The 25201-nt window shown below is 43.4% G+C and overlaps 1 protein-coding gene and 1 long non-coding RNA gene across 2 annotated transcripts; one reads left to right on the top strand and one right to left on the bottom strand.

Annotated features, from left to right (window-relative positions):
- Positions 1-4629: 4629 nt before the first annotated feature.
- LOC126814685 (uncharacterized) lies at positions 4630-9783 on the top strand. Its single transcript, XR_007677705.2, has 3 exons — positions 4630-4780; positions 7935-8018; positions 9467-9783. It is a non-coding gene; the product is annotated as an uncharacterized LOC126814685 (long non-coding RNA).
- A 3373-nt stretch (positions 9784-13156) lies between these two features.
- On the bottom strand, positions 13157-24026 carry LOC126814678 (peroxidase-like protein 3). Its single transcript, XM_056099657.1, has 9 exons — positions 24015-24026; positions 22771-22822; positions 21861-21958; positions 19467-19568; positions 18653-18748; positions 16905-17589; positions 15310-15479; positions 14492-14597; positions 13157-13273 (listed from the first exon to the last, which is right to left on the bottom strand). Exons 2-9 carry the CDS (start codon positions 22791-22793, stop codon positions 13198-13200), a joined length of 1356 nt encoding a protein of 451 aa, XP_055955632.1. The 5' UTR covers positions 22794-22822; positions 24015-24026; the 3' UTR covers positions 13157-13197.
- Positions 24027-25201: the final 1175 nt, after the last annotated feature.

A 25201-nucleotide genomic window follows, 5' to 3' on the forward strand; every position in this document is an offset into this window, starting at 1 on the left:
TATATGTCACATGTATGTCAGATTTAGATCCAATATAAATCACTTATGTAAAATCAACAAATATTTTTCTTATTTGTTATGGTGACGGGGGGGCGCCGGCGGAATGGTTAGCACGTGCTGTATCATACGGCCTGTCATTGATTCAACTGGCATGGTTTCGAATCCCCGGTTGTACGTGACAAGGAATAGGGTTGCCTGTCCAACCTTGTGGGTTTTCTCCGGGTCCTCCGGTTTCCTCACACTGCTAAAGACCCCAACGCGCAAGCGAATTAATGAAATAAAATTAAACCATATGTTAGTCCCGAAATGACCTAGTTTGGAGGTTAAACCCCATTTCTCTCCCTCTCTGTTATGGTGCCCCAAACAATCTGGAGCGTTGGGTGGTGGTGGAATGGTAGAAGGCACTTTAGATCAAAAAGTCTGTCATTGATTCCCCACTTGTATGTGACAAGGAGTAGGTCGTCTTTCCAACCTCGTGGCATTTCTGTGGGTCCCCAGGTTTTCTCCCATGCGCAAGTGAATCATTGAAATGAGATTGAACCATATGTTAGTCCCGAAATTACATTACGTCTAGTGGACCTTAAACCCTTCACTCTCTCTCTGTTTGTGTTTCTAATGGTCTTATCCCTTGTTGCTACCCCCATCATTCCGTCCTGTCCAGTCTTGTGGGTCCTCCGGGTCCTTCGGTTTCATCCCACTGCTAAAGACCCCTACGCGCAAGCGAATTATTGAAATAAAATTAAAAACCATATGTTGGTCCCAACATGACCTAGTTTGTGTCGAGTGGACGTTAAACCCCATTTCTCTCTCTCTCTCCATCATTCCGTGTTAATGTTGCTACCTCCCCCGTTTGTGTCGCTACCCCCATCATTCCGTGTTAATGTTGCTACCTCCCCTGTTAGTGTTGCTACCTCGCTCATCCCCTGTTAATGTTGCTACCTCCCTCATTCCTTGTTAATGCTGCTAACTTCCTCATTCCCTGTCATTGTTAGTGTGCCCCCCCCCCCCCAATTCTCTGTTAGTGTAGCTACCTCCCCCATTCTCTGTTAGTGTGGCTATCCCCCTGCCCCATTCCCTGTTAGTGTAGCTACCTCCCCCATTCCCTGTTAGTGTGGCTATCCCCCTGCCCCATTCCCTGTCGTTGCTACCCCACATTCCCTGTTAGTGTTACAGCCAGGTCAGCCCTCTCCGCTTTCATCGGGCCCTACATGAATCTTGGTTAATTATTTTAACCAGGACAGAATAGTCAACAATTACACTTCCTTAACCCAGCAATATGTCTGTCATCTGATGATAAATGAGGATGAATGAAGAATGTGTTCTATATCTTTATATAATAGGATGAAGCAAGGCTTATTATCCAAGTCAATGGCTTGCTGACAGTCCTCCCAAAACAAAATCAAGTGTCATTTATATTCAAGGAGTCTCACCCACCCTTTCTCCCAGTAAATAATTTTTAAACAAAACAAATAACTATTTAGGAGCGTAACAATGCACAGAGCAGGTGCTCGACCCGTGACTGGTGCGTGCTCTAGTACGAAGGTTCTCAAATTGTTTACACTCACGGACCCCCTTAAGTTGAAACAATTGATAAATCTCCCCGAACACCCGACCCATTCGCATACAATTTATCCGGACAGTTTGGATTCCAAATGACTGGATATTTAATAGGGCTTGTTTTTCGTGCCATCCGGACGCAAAGAGTCCCCTCCGCGCCGAGTCCCCCCCCACCCTTCCTACAGTAACCTATACTGACAAGCAGTACCAAAGATGCCTTTCCCTGCCGAGCCCCCCCCCCCTCCCACAGTACTGACAAGCGGTAACCAAGATGCCTTTCCGTGCCAAGCCCCACGTCCTGCAGTACTGAAGAATTAACCCATGATGATGTAGATATGTGATAATATAGTAAGTAAATACAGTGTTTTGTACTGAGTAAACTTGATATGAAGAATAAAACATACTCAGTGACGTGGGTGTTATAAGGTCGTTCATATATACATGTTGTTTAAAGTGGAAAGAGAGAGAGAGAGAGAGAGCAAATCGGGTTTAACATCCACTTGACACAAACTAGGTCATTTCGGGACTAACATATGGTTTAATTTTATTTCAATAATTCGTTTGCGCGTAGGCGTCTTTAAAGGCTCAATACCACTCTTGTTGTAACTGAATAATATATCCCAATCTTTATTCTGGTCAACAAATTGTACTATTTTATAATATTTCAATTAATTGATGATATAAATTTCATCTTAACACACCTAATTTAAAAAATTGAAAAAATTCAACTAAATGATTTGAAAAGCCTGACGTAAAGCTTTTCAAATGTTACTTGAATTTTAAAATATTTTTGAACCCTCTGGACAAGTAAAATAGGATTTAATGGATAATTTACACAACAGGTAGGACACTAACACATCTAGTACTTAGAATAAGGCTATTTTTTTTATTTTCTGGAGCTGTCAACCCAGCAAGAGTGTTATTGTCCCTTTAACAGTGGGAGGAAACCGGACGACCCGGAGAAAACCCACGAGGTTGGACAGGTGACGGGAAGGGTTTAACAATCAAGACCAAATAGAGGAGGAGGTAACAACTAAGATCATTATTGAAAATAGTATTTCAATTGTAGCTAGCGATCTTTGTAGGTTCCGACAAAATAAACCCACGAAGATACTCTGTTGACAAAGTGGCTTGTTGAAATCACTTAACACTAATTGATTCAATTCAATACCCCCCCCCCCCAACCCCTGCTTGAGCAGCCCCACTGGATTCCTGAACAGTTACTGGGGTAGGATTTATTATAATGGCTGTCTAAAATCAACGAGAGGGGTTCACTAGGGATTCACTTCTTAAACCTAATCTGACCCTAATATTCTAATAATATAGGTGGACTAATGAACCCGCGGACCAGTGGTGGCGCCAGGGGGGGGGGGGCAAGGGGGGCATTTCCCCCCCATTAATCTGGTCTGCCCTCTGTTTGCTCCCCCCCCCCCCAATAATTTTAGAAAATAAAAAAAAAGTATTTATCTCGACGATCGGTGCCTGACAGAAGACAGCATTTCCGGCAGTCTATTTTTCAAAATTTTCTGGGGGAGGACTCCCTACTTTGACGCTCGTGAGTGGGCTTCGTCGTGATTCGCAAGTCCGTTCGTTTGACACTTTACCTCATCGATCAGTGCCTGAAATACTGCCAGGCTGCATTTCCGGCAACCTGTTTTTCAAAATTTTCGGGGGGAGGCCCCCTACCCCTAGTTGAAGCTCGTGCCTTTGCCCCCTTAACCTTGGACTTTGCCCCAGCTTTGCTCCTCCAATCACCGACGGCTAGCGCCGACACTGCCGCGGACTAGTGTACCTTAACCCTAACCCTAACCCCTATATATCGGTGGACAAATGAACCCGCAGACTAGTAAGCATCCCCCAAATCAACGATTATTGATGTGAGAATCACATTAACCATGTGACCTTCAATTTCTCCCCACAATGTTCCCTACGAATTAAAACCAGAGTGGTTTCCCCTTAACAGTGGTCCGGGCAGTGGGCCCAACTTCTTTTTTTTATAAACAATATTTTTATTCAGTAAATCTGAATTTGGATTGGCGAACAGGCTACACCTAATTATAAACATATAAGATACATAATAGATAACATAGAGACATTTTTTTATAAATATTTTATCAAGTAGAAATATGTTTTGAAAGTAGGCTACTGGGTTATGTTAGGTATGGCAAGGCCTGCACAACGTACAATCATCCAATACCCCCAAATTTCATAAAACCAGTTGAGAAATGAAATGGAGTTGCCCTACTGTTCTGCTCCGAACTGGGCTAATGAAGACGGGCATACGTCCTACAGTGTGCTTTGGGGGAAATTTTGCCCGGATAGCGGCACTATATATACGGCCTACTCTTATATCGAATTCCAACTGTTAAAGGATCTTTTATGTGCACGCCTATGTGTACAAGGGACATCGGTTTTTCGTCCCATCCAAACGACTAGACAGCTGTCTTGTCCTGCATCATTGACAAGGGAGGAAACAGTCGAGAGAGCTGACTGTACTAATAAGAGCAGGGGGGATGCACCACACAAAATTTGCACGACTGAAAATAACCTAACAAATGTTTTATGGTGATTTAAATCTTTTTGATAAATGAATAAATTGCTGAACTTCTTGGAAAATAATTGTGTTTATTTCAGAACCAAGTTTTGCTGAGCCATACAACAGACAACTTCGGGGCTTTTGTTTCAAGTGGCGGCGTTACGCCACGCTCACCCTCTCTATCTCGCGCGCGTGCTCTCTCTCTGACCTCTCTCTCTCTCTGACCTCTCTCTCTCTCTCTCTCTCTCTTCAGCGAAACTAACATTTATATGCTTTATACAGTGACAAGTTTGTTTTTTTACCTTTCTTGTCAAACCTATATATTATGTAAAAAAAACTCCAACCGCCCCTTTAACAAAATCCGGTTACAGAGTTCACGGTCATGTCAGCCCGATTCAATAACGCAATCATCGTAAGCATCTAGATTACCCAGTCATATTGCAACTCCCTTACCGTTATCTTTTATAAACAAAACTGGACGAACGGGACTACTGGAGTGGCCACACTTGTTTCTATTATTAGTAACAAGTCAGGGATTCACCGCGTGCTTCATGGAAACTATAAATAAAAGCGTTTCCCGATCGTGTTAACAAAGCAAATGAACAGACAACGACTTGTTATTCACGTGCATATGTACGTCCACTGTGTCAAGTTAAAATAATAATATAGTTATTAGTTGATATAAAGGTAAGTGGTTTTTATTTTAATATTAAATAGTTTAAAGTTAGGGACAAGGAACGTAGGAATTGGGCGGGTTTATGTCAATATAGGCCTACAGTACATACAGTACGTGTGTCGAGTCATCCAAACATAACTGTACAGAAATACATGTACATAGAAGTTAATGTTCTGTTTGTCTGCACTATGCAACCAGACATGTCAATTTTAATGATGTCATGCATTTTGCTTTGAAAGAATTTTTGCCCCACCAGCGGCGTTTACGCCAATCGAGATCTAGAGAGAGAGAGAGAGAAATGGGGTTTAACGTCCACTCGACACAAACTAGGACCATTCGGGACTAATATGGTTCAATTTTATTTCAATAATTCGTTTGCGCGTAGGGGTCTTTATTTAGCAGTGTGAGGAACCCGGAGGACCCGGAGAAAACCCAGAAGGTTGGACAGGCGACCCTGCCTGCTCCTTGTCACGTACCACCAGGTAATCGAAAGCACGCCAGCTGACGCAATGACAGACGCACCTTATGATACAACGCTCACGCGCTAACCTTTTGGTTATCCATCCCCATCCCTCCCCTTTAGTCAATGGAATTCCAGATAGGAAGATCGAGGTCTTCCATGAACCTTATTAATGTATTATAAGGTCGATGTTTCCACGCTACGTGCACGCGGTTTTCATTCTTGGGATGGCTCTGTGAGTACAATTCCTACCTCTAGTTTTGCACACCCGTAGAAAAAACTAATAACTATGCCTATATGTTAGTCCCAAAATAACAAAGTACTGTGTTGACGAGATGTTAAACACATATCTCTATCGATCCTTCCGAAGGACGCGACGGACATGTCCCAGCCTTGAAAGCACAATACATCTTAAATACTAGGTGTAAAGGCTTACAGCTAAACGTAGCGACATTTTGACCAGGCAGTGGTGTTTTAAAAGTAGATCGTGCTGTAATAAATAATGTCGAACAATTCGATATTGTCGTGGAGGTTAGTCATGTGATGTATAAATATGACCTCCATATGTCACTCGATTTGTCATAACGATCGACATATAGACCTGTCATAACACAATGTACCTTTATAATAACAGAGAAGGGAGAATGGGGTTTAACATCCACTCCAGAACTAACATATTATGGGGTCTTTAGCATTGGGGAGGGAGGATCGGGATACAAACCCACTACGATGAACATGCAAATTTTCTGGGTGTATTGCGTCAGCTTTTCAAAAAGAATTTTCGATTTTTAGTTTTTTTCCAATTATGGCCAATTGGACATGTCCGCTGGTTTTGGATATCAATAAAATTACACCAAGTGTCTAGCTATTCGAATGGGACGAAAACAAGGTCCCGGGGATGCGTATTCGTAAATGAACGCCTAACGGCAGAAATTTGAAATAGGAGTATGCAAACGTGTCCCTAATTGTCTATGTCCGTCTTCATTACCTCAGTTGGTGCAGAACTGTAAGAAATGAAATGGGGTTTAACGTCCTACTGTTCTACTCCGACTGCGCTAATGAAGACGGGCATATGCCATACAGTGTGCTATGAGGGAAATATTGCCCGGCCGACTTTTACACCGAATTCCAACCGCCAAGGGATCTTTTATGTGCACGCCAATGTATAAACGGGACCTCTACTTTTCGTGGGATATGAGTAAAGTCCAACACATGTTGGGTTGATACTATAGTTGTATATATATATAGTGTACTGTAGTAGACTTGACCTATATTATAATAAAAATATACTATTATTTACTGTGGACTTTGGAACTAGGTAACTAGACCATTGATATACCATAATAAATATATATGGGTGGTTTAATGGTCGAGAGCGAGACATTAAGTAATATATTGAGGGACGTGTTGCCGAGCTGTTGTTTTAATATATTAAGGGAGCCACGGAGGCTAGGTGGTTAAGACGCTGGCTCGCTAGCCTGGAGGTCGGAGGTTCGATCCCTGCATTGGCCGAGAAAGTTCACCCAGATTTTCCGGCGTGGTTCCCCCCTTGTCAGTGGTGCAGAACGGAGGGCCTGACTAGGACAGCTGTCTAGTCATTCGGATGAGACGAAAAACCGAGGTCCCGTGTATACATTGGAATGCACGTAAAAGATCCCTTGGCAGTTGGAATTCGATATAAGAGTAGGCGATAGTGCCGCTGCCCGGGCAAAATTTCCATCATAGCACACTGTATGGCGTATGCCTGTCTTCATTAGCCCAGTATAGGAGCAGAACAGTAGGACGTTAAACCCCATTTCATTTCATTTCATTTAATTTATTACGCCATGTCTTAAATATACACTATGCAAGAGCTAAATATGCCTATTGGAGGTCTTTCTGTAGGCCTGAATGTTATCTAAATTATTAATTAGACATTAATTAACTTATCCAGACCATAAACAACTCTCGATGTCATCGCTAGCCTGCGATATTTATTGGATTAGGATCCGATTTGCTACTAAACTTTGATTTATGATTTTATCATGAAATGGATAATCGAGACTATGTTTATTATCGTACCGAATTTAGTAATGATGATCGAGGCTGGGCCGAAAATTCAATCGCTAAAATCTCGGCTCCGAGTGGATCAATTTGAGGGTCATTCCATGTCAAATCACCCAATGAATTAAACCGTACCTTATTCGATTTAGCTGATTTGTAAGCTTATTTGGACAACAAAAAAAACCTGATATTCCAAATTTTAGATTGATCCGACTGACGGTTCCTAAGACACGGCCATCTCAATTTTGGGGATTTCAGCCAAAATGGGCGTGGTCGTCATTATTTAAATGACCATTACTCAGTAACCAATGGTAAAAATTGCTGAAAGAGGTATATGTGACATGGGTGAATTTTGAAGTGTGGGGACCCATTGACTTTGAATTTTACCTTGTGGAACGCGTGACCTTCAGATATCAAAACACCGGAGGTATAATATCTTTTATAAGTCTATAAAATCCTGTCAAATATCCACTAATGATGCTGAAAATCAATGTTTTTACACTTAAAGCAGGGTTATGTTTCCGGTGGGTTACCCACAGTTCTGTACACCTCACCCCAAAAACACGCCGTACTAGACCGTTCCATTGGATTAACTCTAACATCATCCAGAATGACTCGCAAATTTGTCCGTTTAATGAAATTTATATGTTTTATATTTTCAGATTTTCATTTTTTCTTCGTCCTATAAAAATCAAAATGGTTGTAGAATATACGTCACAGATATCTGATAAAGTACAATATAACAGGTAATCACCAGGGGTTAAACGTCCTACTGTTCTGCTCCAACTGAGCTAATGAAGATGGGCAATCCCGGGGGAGGACCTTCGCCCCTCCCTCCCCCCCGGCCATCTATGAAATGGGGTTTAACGTCTAACTGTTCTGCTCCAACTGGGCTAATAAAGACGGGCAATCCCGGTGGGGGGGGGGGGGAACCTCCGTCACCCCCCTCCCCGCCCATCTATGAAGTGGAATTTAACGTCCTACTGTTCTGCTCTTATGATAGACTAATGAATACGGACATACGCCATGCAGTGTGCTGAGGGAATTTTGCCCGGGCAGCGGCGCTACGTCCTACTCTTATATCGAATTCAAACTGTCAAGGGATCTTTTACCTGCATGCCAATGTGTACACGGGACCTCGGTTTTTCGTCTCATCCGAAGGACTAGACAACTGTCCTTGACAGGCCCTCCGTAGTCCGTTCTGCACCACTGACGAGGGTAAGCACGCCGGAAAATCCCGACCAACTTTCTCGGTGAAGTAATCATCGGTGAGTTGTTTTGTCGAGTTCATCCGTGTACTTAGTCAACATTTTCTTATATGTACCGTGCCTGTTGTATCATAAGGTCTGTCATTGAGTCAACTGGCGTGGTTTCGATTCCCCGGTTGTACGTGACAAGGAGTAGGGTCGCCTGTCAAACCTCGTGTGTTTTCTCCGGGTCCTCCCACTGCTAAAGACCCCTACGCACAAGCTAATTATGAAAATAAAATTGAACCATATGTTAGTCCGGAAATGATCTAGTTTGTGTCGAGTGGACGTTAAACCCCATTTCTCTCTCTCTTGTTTGTCTTGTAGGCGATGCTCTTCCACAAAAAGTCTAATTCTCTGCCATTTCAATTCCGGTCGACATAAAACTATGACAAGTTCTCACCAACAGACTGACTTCGACTTTCCATACGAGGTCAATTCCAATATGGCCGCGATGACGTCACACTCGACTCCTGGTTAACTCTCTATATTATAATAAATCAACGAAACAACCGGTATGGTTTCACCACTCAGTCAACAACATCTATCGTTGCTCATAGCCTCGAAAAGTCCAATTGCGTATCACAGCCCAATCTCCCAAACAGAGTTGTCTTCCTTTGCAGTTCGAATGCTGGATAGCGAGACTAGTGTGGAGAATGTTCACAGCTTAGCCATGATTATTTTATACCTAACATGCCACTATTTGTTTTGTGGTCACAGGAGCAGTGATAGGAAGTCGGAAGCCCTTTGCCCAGACAGCAAGCTTTCCGCCCACACTATCACGGGATCTTTAGCGTACACATTGTTCAATATCAGCCCCTGAATTTGATTTTCTTCTGTCTGCACATAAGACTTCGCAGTTGTGGGCGCGTGGCAATTTTAATGTGGCTACGTCTACAGTATTTGTTGTTCATTGATTTACTTAGATGTTATCTTTTATTATTCAGGAAAAGACATTCTGATAATTGTCCTTCAGAAGACGTGAAAAAAAGGAAAGAAGAATCCACGCCATTATCAGTGACATCCTCATCGACCGTTGACCACCATATTTGGGGTTCCGTTTTCCGGAGTCGACAAGATTTTGTAGATCTTCACGTGGCTTAAATTACGTCATGTGGTTTTAATTACGTCATCGTCATGCTTGGACGGCAGCCTCTTTATTTCAATAGCCTTACATCTGTACATATTCAGCATCACGTGCAATAGCTGGACTTTGTTTTGTTGTAGATTTTGTAAGGGCCATCAATATTGCCTATTAATAGACATACTCTTACGTCATGGTTATTAATAGACATACTCTTACGTCACGGGTATTAATATACATACTCTGAAGAGGACAATACAATATGAAGAAGCGATGTGTCACACGTGTATTGAACAATGTTGTTCCGGAATGTAGCGAGATGAGCACTAATATAACTATGTTCCCAGTATTCGTGAAAACACCTGATCCACACAACCGACAACTTTTATTATTGTAAGTTCCTGGGCCTAATGATATTTAAACATCTGTTGTCAAGCTTCTTTTTCATGGTGTTTTGAGGTTTTTGAATCTAGGTTAAATTAGCTGGAAAGCTACCATATTAGGCCCGTGGCGAGGTGGATTCTCGTTACGTTTATGAACGGGTAGATTCTCAGATAAAATCATATACATGTATATAAATATGTTTATACGCCCACATTCAAAATGTGGTCGTATATTCTCGTTGGTCCATCCGTCTGCAGCGTCCGGATTGTGGACGCTCTAAGAGATTAAAATTAATATCCGATTGCCTTGAAATTTCAGGTCATGGGACGAGGAAGCCTGTTGATTTTCAACAATTTCAGATAATTACTTTCAGAGTTATGGCCCTTGACAACTTGAAAAATTTTGTGAACGCTCTCGAGACCCGTTATCCAGTTACTTTAAATTCACAGTGTTTATTCACGAGACGAAGAGGCCCATTTTTTTTCCTACAAGTGCTTCCGGAGTTATGGCCCTAGATCAATTGTGGATGATTGACTTTAGATTTATAAGGTGTTTTAAGGTCTTCATTACAGACAAAAGAGAAAATATGCACCATCCCTTGTGGACTGGCCAGACGATTTAGCTTAAATGTAGGCGTATGTTTCGTTGCCTGGCAACCTATATATATATTTTTTTAAATCATAAAATCTGCTGGAATGCCTATATTAGGCTCAAAGCATGACCTCTGTTACACATGCACCATCTGTTGATCCGACGACTTAGTAAACGTTGGTTGAATCGAATCCAAAAAGGTATGGTAGATTAGGATACTGGACTATGATTGAAGTTATCTCCCTTGGGACTCAAATTCGATAGCCTTGATGTAAAGTGGACTGTTCCAGTTTCTACCGTATTTTTACCTTATTTTAAAAGGGGGCAGAACTCCATATAAATTTTGATCTTGTGGAGGCAGACCACCATTAAATTTCACCATCCATGAATTGTAGTTCGTCTATTTATAGCAATTCTCTCTTTTCTCCCCTTTTGCATGCCCATTTTTGTTGATTTTTTTGGTCTAGAATGGACGAAGAGGGTTTGAATTAACATTTTCTGCCAGGTTTTGGTAAATATTCATGATTTTGAGGCGGAAGGATAACAGGGTTATCAGGTTGACTACGGCGATATGTACGGCAACTAGTTACATGTTTTTAGTACGCTTCTAGTTTGTGTATCTCAAAATTTTGGTGGTCAACCTCATACAAATTTTAGTGCAAAGACATGACCATTTGTTCCTCTGTAGTGAAAAGCATTCAGCCCAACGAAAATTTGGGGAAAAGTTGGAGGTGGGCAAAGAGGCCAGCATTAACATTGAAGTCAACGAGGGAATTAATGCTGGTCTGCCTCCTTGTGTCAATAATTTGTATTTATAGTATTCTTTTAACATATCCTGTGTACCACGCTTATAATTCATGTAATTCGTTTTTCCAACATATCCATTTTATAAAACAATGTTAACTATAGCTTGTATATATTAGTATTTAACTAGTCTCTCATTGTTAAATAGTGTAGGCCTACATAAAAATAAAACATGACTTCAGTCAATCTCTTAGAGTTGTCTCCCCTTGCAGTTCATGACCGCTGGATAGCGAGACTGCTTACAGCCAAGAAGACAAACCAGGGCCCCGTTTCTCAAAATCTTAACTAAAAGATAAAATCCAATTTTAGTAGATACTTTAGTTTTGATTGGCTAAGCACCAAAATCAAATATTATCCAATCAAATTACTAAAATTTGGATTTTATCTTACTTAAAATTTCGTGAAACAGGCCCCAGAATCCTAGCTGTTGGTTGTACAGCGGCGGTGGTTGGGGAAGGCTTGCTTAACGGCCACTCATTGCAAACTAATTGTAGACAATATCGCAATTCTGTATTTGTATTATTACGAATGAATATTTCCCCGTCTTGAGCCACCGTTACCCTCATCACGACACCTTATCAAGTTACAATATTCAGTGTAGGCCTACTATTGTCAAGATACATGCGCATAGGCGTACGGGGAAATTTTTGACTGGGGGGGGGGGGGGGGCGGTGGTGGTTGGTGCCCAAAAAATGTAGTTAGGTTCTTAGTATGTTACATAATAATAATAAATTCGCTGTTAAATTAGACACATTCAAGAACACAATCTCTTTTTTTTATACAACTTTTACAAAATACAATTGTGTGCCCAAATTTTCCCAGCATTTGGTGCCCAAAATGGGGGAGGGGGCGCCCCCCCTGCCCCCCAGCTCGTACGCCTATGTACATGCGCATTAGATCAGGTTATCATACAGTCAAGTAGTAGCACGCTTCCGATTCCAAGATTGTACGCGCTGCCCAAGTTCTTTCCGGGTAGGCCTACTCCCCCCGCCCCACACACTGCTAAAGACCCGTACGCGCAAGCAAATTATTGAAATAAAATTGAACCATGTTAGTCCCAAAATGACCTAATTCGGGTCGAGTGGACGTTAATCCCATTTCCCCTCGATCAGTTTGTAGGTTGGTGGGGATGGATTACGTTGGACGGGGCTGGGCGGGTAGAGTCATGGCGATACAACGACCACATGCTTACCGCAGAATGATGGAGTGGAATTTTACAGGGACAAATGAAATGAGGTTTAACGTCCTACTGTTCTGCTCCAACTGGGCTAATTAAAAGAAGCATACATCGTATAGAGTATACAGTCAAAATGAACCGGGGATTTAATGTCCTGCTTTTCTGCTCCGACTCCGCTAACGGTACACGTAAAGGGATTTAACGTCCTACTGCTCCGACTGAAGCTAATACTGGTACACGAAAACGGGGTATAACGCCCTGCTGCTCCACTAGAGCTAAAACTGATACACGAAAACGGTGTTTAACGTCCTACTGCGCCGACTGGGCTAATGCTCGTACACGAAAAGGGGTTTAACGTCCTACTGCTCCCGTGCTCCGACTGGGCTTATGGAGACGAGCGGGTCGGTGTCAATATTCAAACCGTAAATGGGATGGGGGTGGGCGGGGGGAGAATATCGATCGACGCTTTTCCTTGTGAACTGTAGGATTTCTCGTAGTTCCATCTCCTGCGTTTTCAGGTTTCAAAAACATGGGAAAGTCGGATCATTCAGAAATCACCGTACATTTTCATCACCCTACCGGAATAATTTAACTTGATAACGGTAATAAGCTCAATTTATTCAAGTTTATTACGCATGTTACTTTCCGGTCATCAGACCAACCAGTGCCCGGATACCATAGTTGGGTATTTCTGTACATGGGCGAACCGAATTTCTGAAATAAAAACCGTTATAAAATATAGTCTACATTACAATGTCTTTCTTTCCACCCAACTCCTGGCTAGCAGGGCTGGGCGGGTTAACAATTCAACATGCATTATGCAAGAGCTAAATCTGCCTATTGCAGGTCTTTCTTTAGGCCTGAAATGTTTTCTAAAGTATTAGACATTAATTAACTGATCCAGGCCTTAATCAACTCTCGATGGCATCAGATTTCTCCGACATTAAATAGATTAGAATGGTTCAGCGATACTTTGATTTAATCAAATATGGAGGACCGAGACTTAGCTTCGATCAACCAGTACGGTGGTTGAAATTATTGCACACGTCTGTCAAACCTTCAAAGGCTAATATCTTCGCTTGCAATAGAGTAATTTGAATGAAATTTTCAAATTATTCATTTTACATCATCTACTTTCGAACTATTATAGCAAGAATGGTTAGTTCTTTATCTAAATCTTACATGATGTATCTTTAACTAGTTAAATTAACAAGGAAAGCTCATCTCTTTATGAGTTCGATACGATTATTTTCACCCTATAGACTCGTATATAAACAGAGGCCAATGGCTTTATGTAAAGAAACGGCATCTGCAATCGTTTTCTTGCATGATTACACTAATCCGCAGTGAATATTCGCTAGGCCGCGACAATCACTGATAAGGATGACATCGATGCGACCTAATGAGCCACAAATATTAACTTTTTTCCTCCGACAAATTAAATTCTAAAATATTTTTTTTATGTATTTGAAAATAAGACGTTTGAAGTATTTGTAGTAAAAATTATTTCCTATTTTAGTGTAAATGGGTATTAAAATGAGTAAAAAGGCGCAATTCTGCTCGAATCAGTAACGTCTTATATAAACAATGTACGCGCCATTGATCGACTAGACAGCTGTCCTTGCCAGGCCGTCCGTCCTGCACCACGGACAAGGGGACAGCATGTCGGAAAATACCTGACTTTCTCGCCAATGCAGGCGGCCTTCGCCACAGTGGATTCCCTATTCATAGAGCATAAATCCCCCATTTATATTACATGGGGAACGGGGTCGTTATATTATTCTGCATTAATTGGCTAATTTAGACGGGTATGAATACGGATATATGCCATGCAGCGAGAGGGACATTACACCCACTAACGGCTTTCTAGAATTCCAACTGTCGTCAAGGTGATCGGTAGAGGTTCCCCGAAATATTATAATATCCACCTACTTTTTAGAATCAGCCGCCAGAAAAGAAAACGGTTGAATCTCTGATATATCACCATGGTCACATAAAATTCTCGACATTGTGATTTCTTTAACAAAGTTTACCATTCCTGCAACAAAAACTTAAGACATTACGATCACCATTTTACCGGAAGCTTTACGCAAACCATAACGAGACTAGACTATCAAGGGCAGATAATCCCCCAGATTGAATTCAATCGGAATAATGGGACCCATCAAACGCACTTAACCAACACTGGTTTATAACGTCTACAGATGAGGTATTTGTAAAAATGAAATGGAGTTTAACGTCCTACTGTTCCGTTCCGACTGGGCATATGAAGAAGGGCATACGACATAGTGTGCTATGAGGGAACGTTTACCCGGCAACGGCACTATGGCATATTCATATTCGAATGTCAACAGCCAAGGGATGTTTTTACGTGCACGCCAATGTGTACACGGGACCTCGGTTTTTCGTCCCATCCGAACGACAAGACGGCTGTTTTTGACAGGCCCTACGTCCCGCACCGCGGACAAGGGGAACCAAGTAGGAAAATCCGATGAACTTTCTCGTCCAATGTAGGGGTCGAACACGCGACCTCCAGACTAACGAACCAGCGCCTTACACGCCTAGTCACCGTGACCTCCCCGAGAAATTTTTCATGAACCGGACAATATTCTCTTCGAGAAGCAACTGTTCCCTGGCCGATGAACTTTCTATGCCAACACCGGGAGCGAGCCAGCGCCTTGGTCGCTTAGCAACCGTAAGTAGTTCCCAGAGGCTTTTCTAAGACCATAAAACCAAAGACTTAAACTTACCATTGCCTAAACCGGCGTAGATATTTTGCGTTTCATACCAAAATCTATCGCCGTGTTTTAAATTTCTAAACTGTCGACCAACAATACACGCAAACGTAGGTCCTAGAATGGCATCCTCTTCCGGCGGTTCACACATTCCGCCAACAAATAGATCGATATCGTCCACAGACCTGAAAAGTGAAACCGAGAAAAGTGCCGTTTAAAAGCTAATCGACATAAACAAGGTCATTTGGAGATTTTATAAGGGGAAATCCCTACCCGAAGATTTTACCAGCGGCTGCCAGGCAGGATACGCCCACATTTTCGAGAGATGGATAGAGAACAAGCTAAAAAGAAAGTGATTTTTCGTACAATCAGGGGCCATAATTCAGGAAGTTACTGTCCGATATGCGCGAATATCGAATTGTACCAAGATCTTTGGGTTATAAACTTACATTTCAAGTTTCAACAAAATCGGATAAAAATTGTGACCTCTAATAGGGTCCACAACCTTGATATACCATATTTTTACGCCATTTGAGAACGAGGGATGGCCATTTTGTCTGTCAGTTTTGGGCCGATTTTCACGAAATTCGAACTCCGCCGTCCTTAGAGTGTAACGGTGATGTAATAATACGGTTTTTGAAATCGGATAAAAATTATGACCTCTATAGGGTCCACAAGCTAAAATCGCAATTTTTCGTACAATCAGGGTCCATAATTCAGGAAGTTACGGTCCGATATGCGCGGATATCGAATGGAACCGAGATCTTTGGGTAATAAACTTACATTTCAAGTTTCAACAAAATCGGATAAAAATTGTGACCTCTATAGGGTCCACAACCTTGATATACCATATTTTTACGCTATTTTTAAATCGAATAAAAATTATGACCTCTACAAGCTAAAATCGCAATTTTTTGTACAGTGTTCACAAGCTAAAAACGCAATTTTTCGCACAATCAGGGGCCATAATCCACGAAGTTACAGTCCGATACATGCCAATATCGAAAGGAACCGAGATCTTTGGGGGATAAACCTATATTTCAAGTTTCATTGAAATCGGATAAAAATTGTGACCTGTAGACTGTTCACAAACAATTGTGGACGGACGGACGGACAGGGGCGACGACAATATACGTCCACATGAAAATGTGGGCGTATAAAAAGGGAAAGCCCTATCCATTAGTTCTGTTTAGATATTAAACGTGAAAGCCCATTGACTGGTTCTAATTTAACACAAAGCTCTGCCTATTGTTTCTTGGTCAATCTGATTAAAATAAAAATCTATGTTTTGTTTCGTTTTTTTTTTATACTTTTCATGAAGATCTGACCGGTTGTAGTGGAAGGTCGAGTCGGGTCATACGAGAGGCTTTTGATTAACCAATCAGCGTTGATGTTTCTAGTCCACATCACATCAAAACACTCGCCGAAACAGACCGTTTCATTAGCTAACCACTCACGTCATCCAGAACTCAGGTTAGATAACAACGATTCCAAATTCTAGTGTAGTAAAGACAAACAAAACGAAATTTTGAACCATAAAAAAACGAAACGAAATAGGATCTGTGTTTTAATCAGATTGGTTTTTTTTTTGTTGTTAGATTTGAACTTACGCATATACATCTTTCAATGACTGGCTACAGGATCCAAATATGTCGGATGAAAACGATGTTGCCGGTTGAAGATTACACTCTCGACGATAGTCATTAAAACTTCCTAAACCATGATCTCTACCTCGTTGAATGTTCAGGGAGAAGAGATCGAGTGAATGGTTGTTGAGCAGGAAGAGTTTATTAGCCACCTCCTGACTAAAATGGACATCACTCTTTTCACTTTGATTCCCAACGATTGTTTTTACCAGGTCGGAGAAATGGTGGATCACACTATTGGTCTTGAAGTAAAGCTTGTGAATAGGTACTTCCTCTCCAGCGATCTTCATCGTGTCCGGAATCTGAGAATGTCCATATCTAAACGCGGCCGTGGCGAACGCGTTTATTATCATTGGGTTGCGATATTTATCATATTTGTAAGGGGCCCAGATTTGGTATTTTTCAATATTTTTGGGACCTAGCAAGATGGGAAGAAATTCGTCGTTATTAATTTTCTGGATGACAGCCGATACAATTTTTCTGGTCGCCTGAAAGATTCGTTCATCATTCCAAACTAAGGGTAGACGCTTAAAAAAATAGCCAGCTATTTTAGCGATGAAAGCCATTTTAGATGCTAGTCGATTGTGAAAGCGAACAAAGACTGTGTGGAGAGCTGCTAACCCTGGAAATACGTTTACTCTCGCATCACCTGTAATAAAAAACAGGAAGCGATCAGAATTCCATTGTAAACATTTTGAAATGAGAGAGAAACGGGGTTTAACGTCCACAGACTAGGTCATTTCGGGACTAACATATGGTTTAATTTTATTTCAATAAATCGCTTGCGCGTAGGGGTCTTTAGCAGTGGGAGGAAACCGGAGGACCCGGAGAAAACCCACGAGGTTGGAAAGCAACCCTACTCCTTGTCACGTACAACCGGGGATTCGAAACCACGTCAGTTGACTCAATGAGAGGCCTTATGATACAGCGCGCATCCGCTAACCATTCGGCCATCCAACCCCCCCATTATTAAAATGTGAAATGAGATTGTGGTACGAGAGAAATCGTGCCCGTACAGCAGCGCTACGGCCTATACTTATATCGAATTCTAACTGCCAAGGGTTATCTTACGTGCACAAAAATGCATACACGAGACCTCGGTTTTAGCCCATCCGAACGACTGTTCTGCATCATCGACAATGGGATTCCACACTGGCAAATCTCAATCAACTTCAAATCTAAACCATGTTCCTGAAGCAACGACTGCGAGTTTTGCAACGTCTGGCCGTTGCTTGTTTACTTCACAATTCCCGAACTTATAGCTACGTTATCTACAGACACGTGAGCGTCCAATCAGAGGTTGTGACATCGCGACCTTCACGGAAACCTTGACATTGAACTAACCTTGAACTTTGCAACTCAATTATCACAGGTAGACATTTTAGCTTGAAAGCGCCCGACTTAGTATTCGTGACGATCAAGGAATCTGATAAGCTGGGATTGTACCCAATCGAAATTAGTGTCGCAATATGCAGGGTATTACGTGAAGGCCTTGATAAGATGAAGGTAGTTAAAGCGAGATCTGTTGAAGATGAACCTAAACATGTTTACTCGTGGTTATGTTGTGTTGGATGGGGAGGAAAATATCGGCTCGACTCTCACTAGACAAGAGGCGGTCAAGTATCTTGTCAGAAATAGATTTGGATGAAAGTATCAAACTGGCTTTAATTCCCCCCGATATGAAAACCCCAGATAAAACCAAGATAACATACCAGCAAGAAAACAGAAATCTTCATCCTGTTTTTTTCTACAAGCATCGACATTATCATCTTCTGGTAGCAGATTTCCAGCTGAAGTCGACATTAAACCTAAAATATAAAATACATAGCAAAACCTTAAAATATGAAATGAAAGCTCTAACGCCCGGGCAACCACGTGACGCTAATGCTCAGAGCACCACCACGAAACGCCAACGCCCAGAGCACCATCACGGGACGCCAACGCCCAGAGGGCAACCACGTGACGCCAACGCCCAGAGCACCACCACGAGACGCCAACGCCCAGAGCACCACCACGGGACGCCAACGCCCAGAGCACCACCACGGGACGCCAACGCCCAGAGCACCACCACGAGACGCCAACGCCCAGAGCACCACCACGAGACGCCAACGCCCAGAGCACCACCACGAGACGCCAACGCCCAGAGCACCACCACGAGACGCCAACGCCCAGAGCACCACCACGAGACGCCAACGCCCAGAGCACCACCACGAAAGGCCAACGCCCGGAGCACCACCACGAGACGCCAACGCCCGGAGCACCACCACGAGACGCCAACGCTCGGAGCACCACGACAAGGTACCAATGCCACATCACGAGTTGCAATCGCAAAAGCCCATCCCACGACAGGCCAACGACCACAGCACCACCGGATGCCAACACCACACTACGAAACACCCTGACAACTGTAAACGCCTACAGCTGGAGCTGGGACCACCCAAAGCACGAAACCCAGTACACAAGGCGCTAACGCCACGTACACGCCACAGGGCTGCCATGATACAGTTGTTATTTAGAAGCACATACCATCAGTACCAGTTCTCAACGCGTTCATTTCATCTTCTGAACTACCATACACCATGGATCCATCTATGAACGATGTTATAGCATTAAACTGTTCTCTTGGTTCTAAAATACAACAATAAATTGAAGAGGCTGAGAGAGAGGGAGGGTAGAGGGGGCGGTCGAGGGAAAGAGGGTAGAGGGGGCGGTCGAGGGAAAGAGGGTAGAGGAGGCGGTCGAGGGAAAGAGGGTAGAGGAGGCGGTCGAGGGAAAGAGGGTAGAGGAGGCGGTCGAGGAAAAGCGGGTAGAGGAGGCGGGAAGAGGGAAAGCGGGTAGAGGAGGCGGGAAGAGGGAAAGCGGGTAGAGGAGGCGGGAAGAGGGATAGGGGTGGGAAGAGGGAAAGCGGATAGGGGTGGGACGAGGGAAAGCGGATAGGGGTGGGAAGAGGGAAAGCGGATAGGGGTGGGAAGAAGGAAAGAGGATAGGGGAGGGAAAGAGGATAGGGGTGGGAAGAGGGAAAGAGGAAAGGGGTTGGAAGATTGAGTCGGGAGGGGTGGAGAGAGGGGGGGGGGGGTAGTGGAATGGAAGAGGAGAGGGGGGGGGGAAAGAGGAGAGGGGGGAGGGGGGAGGGAGACGTAACTACATTGGTGATTGTCCTTCCGCGAGGGAGGAAGGGAGCGAGCGAAAGACAAGGGAAAGATTTTACTACATTGGGGAATGACTTCCTATGGAGGGAGGGTGCGAGAAGAGTTTGACAAACGCCCTTCTGCGAGTGAGAGGAAAAGGTGTGGCGTTCATTCAACAAAACCTAGGTCATTGTTGAACTAACAATACGATCAAGACAGTTAATCGTAGTCATATGCATCAGGTTTCAAAATATGTCTAGTAAAACGTGCTGGGGGGGGGGGGCAAACAAAATGAAAACTATGGGATAATTATCCGCTTCAAATGAAATGAGGTTTAAAACTCCAACTAGGCTAATGAAATACAGTGTACTACTCGGACAGCAGCACCACACAACGGCCTACTCTTATATCGAATTCCAACTGTCAAGGGATCTTTTACATGCACACCACGGGATCTCGGGTTTTTCGCCCCATCCTAGCCACTATACGTTGTCTCTTGCCAGGCCTGCACGACTGACAAGTGGTAGTATTCCCGATGTATATTCTCAGCCCACGCCTGGATCGAACACGTGATCTCCAGATCCTATGAAACCACCGTGACTCCCTTGAATGAAGATATCGAAGTTGTGATTGACACGAATTGAGATTAGAACAGTACCACAGACGCATGTAACGCGATAGGTCTCTGAATGGTTTGAGAGATTAGCCAATGAAACGTTTTGTTACGGCGGGCTTTATGCGTGTTTTTCACGGAACTGCGGGTAATCCATTAGTAACATCAATGCTGATTGGTTAATCAAATGTCTGACGCCCAGAGTCAAAAGCCGCTCATGTGACCTCTGACGCGACCTGCCGCTACAACCGGTCAGATCTTCATGTAGTGTAGGCCATCGAAAGTATACAAAACGAAATATAGATCTGTATTTTAAAATCAGATTGGCTTGTCACAGCGTAAAGATACATTATATAAAAGATTTGGATGAAGAGCTAGTTCCAAATGTGAAAATAGATAATGTAAAATGAATAAATCGACAATTTCATTTAACTTACTCTATTGCGAGCGAAAATATTAGCCATTGAATGGTTTGACAAGATGTGGGCATTAAGTGCAACCACCGTACTGGTTGATCGAAGCTAAACCTTGCACCTCCATGGTATAAATTAAATCAAAATTTGGCGGACACGTTCTAATCTACCGAATATCGGAAATGAAATGGGTTTAACGTCCTACTGTTCTCCTCCTGACCCGGGCTAATGAAGACGGGCATACGCCATACAGTGTGCTATAAGGGAATTTTTGACCGGGCAGCGGCACTATCGCCTACTCTTATATCTAATTCCAACTGCCAGGGGATCTTTTGCGTGCATTCCAATATATACACGGGACCTCGGTTTTTCGTCTCATCCGACGGACTAGACAGCTGTCCTTGTAAGGCCTCCGTCCTGCATAACTGACAAGGGGGAACCACGCCGGAAAATCTGGATGAACTTTCTCGGCCAATGCAGGGATCGAACACCCGACCTCCAGGCTAGCGAGCTAGCGTCTCACCCACTTAGCCACGTGATCCCCAACTGAATATCGGGGATATCCGATGGTAACGAGAGTTGATTATGGTTTTGTCATGTTAAAAAATGTCTAAAAGATTATATAACATTTCAGGCCTAAAGACCTGCAACAGTCAGATATTGCATAATGTATGTTGAATATTGAAAGTGATTTTTCATGTTGCAGGCGTCTGTGGTTAGACCATCTTCCCATTATTCTCAGAAGTTGAGCAAATAAATTTCTTACTTGACGTGTCATCAAACGGCCTTGACCTAGTAAACTTCATGCAGTTGGTTTTGAAATGAACATCATTTTCTGGTATAATTATAGGAAAACATGCTCCCCTGTAAAATGCAACAGAAATAGATACAAAACATCCGGCGGTAAATACATCAACTGGGCTTTAACGTCCCGCTGTTCTGCTCCGACTGACAAAGGATCTTCTACATGCACACCAATGTGTACACTTAACCTCGGTTGTTAGTCTAATCTAAACGACTATTTGTTGTCCCTTGCCAGGCTTTGCATCCTACACCACTGACAAGGGGGGGCTACACTAGAACATCCTGATAAACTTACTTTTTACGCTGGGATCAACACAGGATCTCCAGGGTAGCGAGCCAGGGTCTTACTGAACCATCGTGGCTCCGTGTGTGGCAACGAAATAAAAATGAAATGGGGTTTATTGTTCTGTTCTGCTCCAATGAAGACGGGTATACGCCATAGAGTATGCTATGAGTGAACCATCGTGGCTCCGTGTGTGGCAACGAAATAAAAATGAAATGGGGTTTATTGTTCTACTGTTCTGCTCCAATGAAGACGGGTATACGCCATAGAGTATGCTATGAGGGAAATTTTTGCCTGGGCAGCGGCACCATGACCTACGATTACATCTAATTCCAGCTGCCAAGGGATCTTTTACGTGTACGCCAGTGTGTACAAGGGACGTCGGTTTTTCGCCACATCCGCAGACTAGCAGTTCTTGTAAGGCCTCCGTCCTGCATCACTGACAAGAGGAAACCACGCCGGAGAATCCAGATGAACTTTCTCGGCCAATGCCGTGTGTGGCAACGATATACCAGACAATAGCCCATCTCATACATGACTATGATTAAAACAGATCGACAGGATAGAAATAAAATATTTTTATACATACGATTTGTAAATATAGTCAGACATGACTCCACTACAGCACTCGGACCAACTACCTAAAAATATGCACAAAAAATCTTATACACTGTTCCAAGGCTCTTCAATAACATCTAGACAAAAATCATCTTTTACACGGTTCCAAGGCTCCTCAAGACAATAATTTGTATGCTGTTTATGGAAGCCTAATTTAACGTAGCCAAGTCTAACTCAATATCATTCAAAGTCGTGGACATTGAAAACACAAATTATTTATCAATTTAAATCAACATTGATGTTGTGGTCTAACGGGGAAAAGATGGGCTTCTGATATCCAATATTTAAGACAAATATTTTACCATTACGAATCGTGTACCATAATGCGGTTCGGTGCCATTTGTAACAAGGGATTCGAAGAAGGAGTCTAGACATATTCCACAGGTCAGATGCCGAACTCATAAATGAAACGAGGTTAATTCTACTGTTTCGTCCTATACTGGGCTAATGAAGACGGGCATACGCCATACAGTGGGCTACGAGGGAAATTTTGCCCGGGCAGCGGCACTACGGCCTACTCTTATATCGAATCTTATAATCAATCAATCTTATGTTTGTGTAGCTAACCATTGTGCCTTACACCCAAAAACCAGTAGGAAGTTTATAGAACCCACCTGATAATGCTGGTGTAGTCAACCATTAGGCCATCCCACCTGGTAATGGCGATAGCTACCCCCCCCCCCCAGTAGTATTAAGAGAACCCACCTGATAATGCTGATGTAGCTACGCCCCCTCTCACACGTAGGTAAGAAGTTCATAGAACCCACCTGATAATGCTGATGTAGCTAACCCCCCACCCCCAGTATTAATAAGAGGACCCACCTGATAATGCTGATGTAGCCAACCCCCCCACCCCCAGTATTAATAAGAGAACCCACCTGATAATGCTGATGTATCCAACCCCCCCACCCCCAGTATTAATAAGAGAACCCACCTGATAATGCTGGTGTAGCCCCCCCCCCCCCCGTATTAATAAGAGAACCCACCTGATAATGCTGATGTAGCTACCCCCCCTCCCACACGTAGGTAAGAAGTTCATAGAACCCACCTGATAATGCTGATGTAGCTACCCCCCCACCCCCAGTATTAATAAGAGGACCCACCTGATAATGCTGGTGTAGCCCCCCCCCCCCCCCCCCGTATTAATAAGAGAACCCACCTGATAATGCTGATGTAGCTACCCACCCCACCCCCAGTATTAATAAGAGGACCCACCTGGTAATGCTGGTGAAGCCAACCCCCCCCACCCCCAGTATTAATAAGAGGACCCACCTGGTAATGCTGATGTAGCTACCCCCCCACCCCCAGTATTAATAAGAGGACCCACCTGGTAATGCTGGTGTAGCTTGCAGGTCATGGTCTATAAACTGACCCCATTGCATGACCATATAACTAAACACTGGCGATAAGGAGCTCGACATTTTAGCAACTTTTTTACACAATAACCGTGGACTGGGTAATAAGCCATTTCCATCCAAACTCTTCTGTCTTGGTATCGACTCTCCTGAAATAAAATTACATTACTTATAGAAGAAATAAAATGAGACGGGATTTAACGCCCTATTGTTCTGCTCCGACTGGGCTAGACAAGACGGGCATACGCCATATAGTGTGTTATGAGGGAAATTTTGACCCACTCTTACAATCGAATTCCAACTGCCAAGGTATCTTTTACGTGCAGGCCAATATGTACAAGCTAGTTTTTTCGTCCCATCCGTACGACTAGACAGCTGTCTTCGTCAGGCCCAGTTTCCTGCACCACTGACAAGGGGAAACCACGTAGGAAATTCCCTCTTGAAACTTTCTCGACCAACACCGGGATCGACCCCGCCATTCCCCGACTAGCGTCTTACGGAAGAAAAAAATAAAGTTTAACATCCTACAACGTTTCGTTCCCGTGACCATTAGGACTCCACACAGCACGGCTTTTCGGACTTAACTTCTCTTGGGTGAGGGAGGCAACTAGTGTCAGATCTTCACCCCTCCTGTACCAGCAACATGATCAAACCAGGACGATAGCCCCAGGGGTACTTTCTCCCCGACAGTCATTGAGACCGAAGAGAGAGAAATGGGGTTTAACGTCCACTCGACACAAACTAGGTCATTTCGAGACTAACATATGGTTTAATTTTATTTAAATAATTCGCTTGCGCATAGGGGTCTTTAGCAGTGGGAAGAAACCGGAGGACCCAGAGAAAACCCACGAGGTTGGACAGGCGACCCTACTCCTTATCACGTACAACCGGGGATTCGAAACCACGCAAGTTGACTCAATGACAGGCCTTATGATACAGCGCGCACGTGCTAACCATTCGGCCATCCACCCCCCCCCCCCCCCACTGAGACCGGAACCTACGTAGCAATATATATCCAGGGGCGCAGATCCAGAAGCGGGTGGGGGG

The sequence above is a fragment of the Patella vulgata genome, chromosome 3 (assembly GCF_932274485.2).
Source record: "Patella vulgata chromosome 3, xgPatVulg1.2, whole genome shotgun sequence".
NCBI classification, from domain to species: domain Eukaryota; kingdom Metazoa; phylum Mollusca; class Gastropoda; family Patellidae; genus Patella; species Patella vulgata.

Excerpts from the sequence above, each read along its gene's own strand:
- LOC126814678 (XM_056099657.1), bottom strand. The coding sequence starts at position 22,793 with ATGTCTGACTATATTTACAAATC. Across the intron at positions 21,959-22,770 it reads TCTGACTATATTTACAAATC|GGGAGCATGTTTTCCTATAA; the intron begins GTATGTATAAAA and ends TGCATTTTACAG. Across the intron at positions 17,590-18,652 it reads AGATTTCTGTTTTCTTGCTG|GTGATGCGAGAGTAAACGTA; the intron begins GTATGTTATCTT and ends TTTTTATTACAG.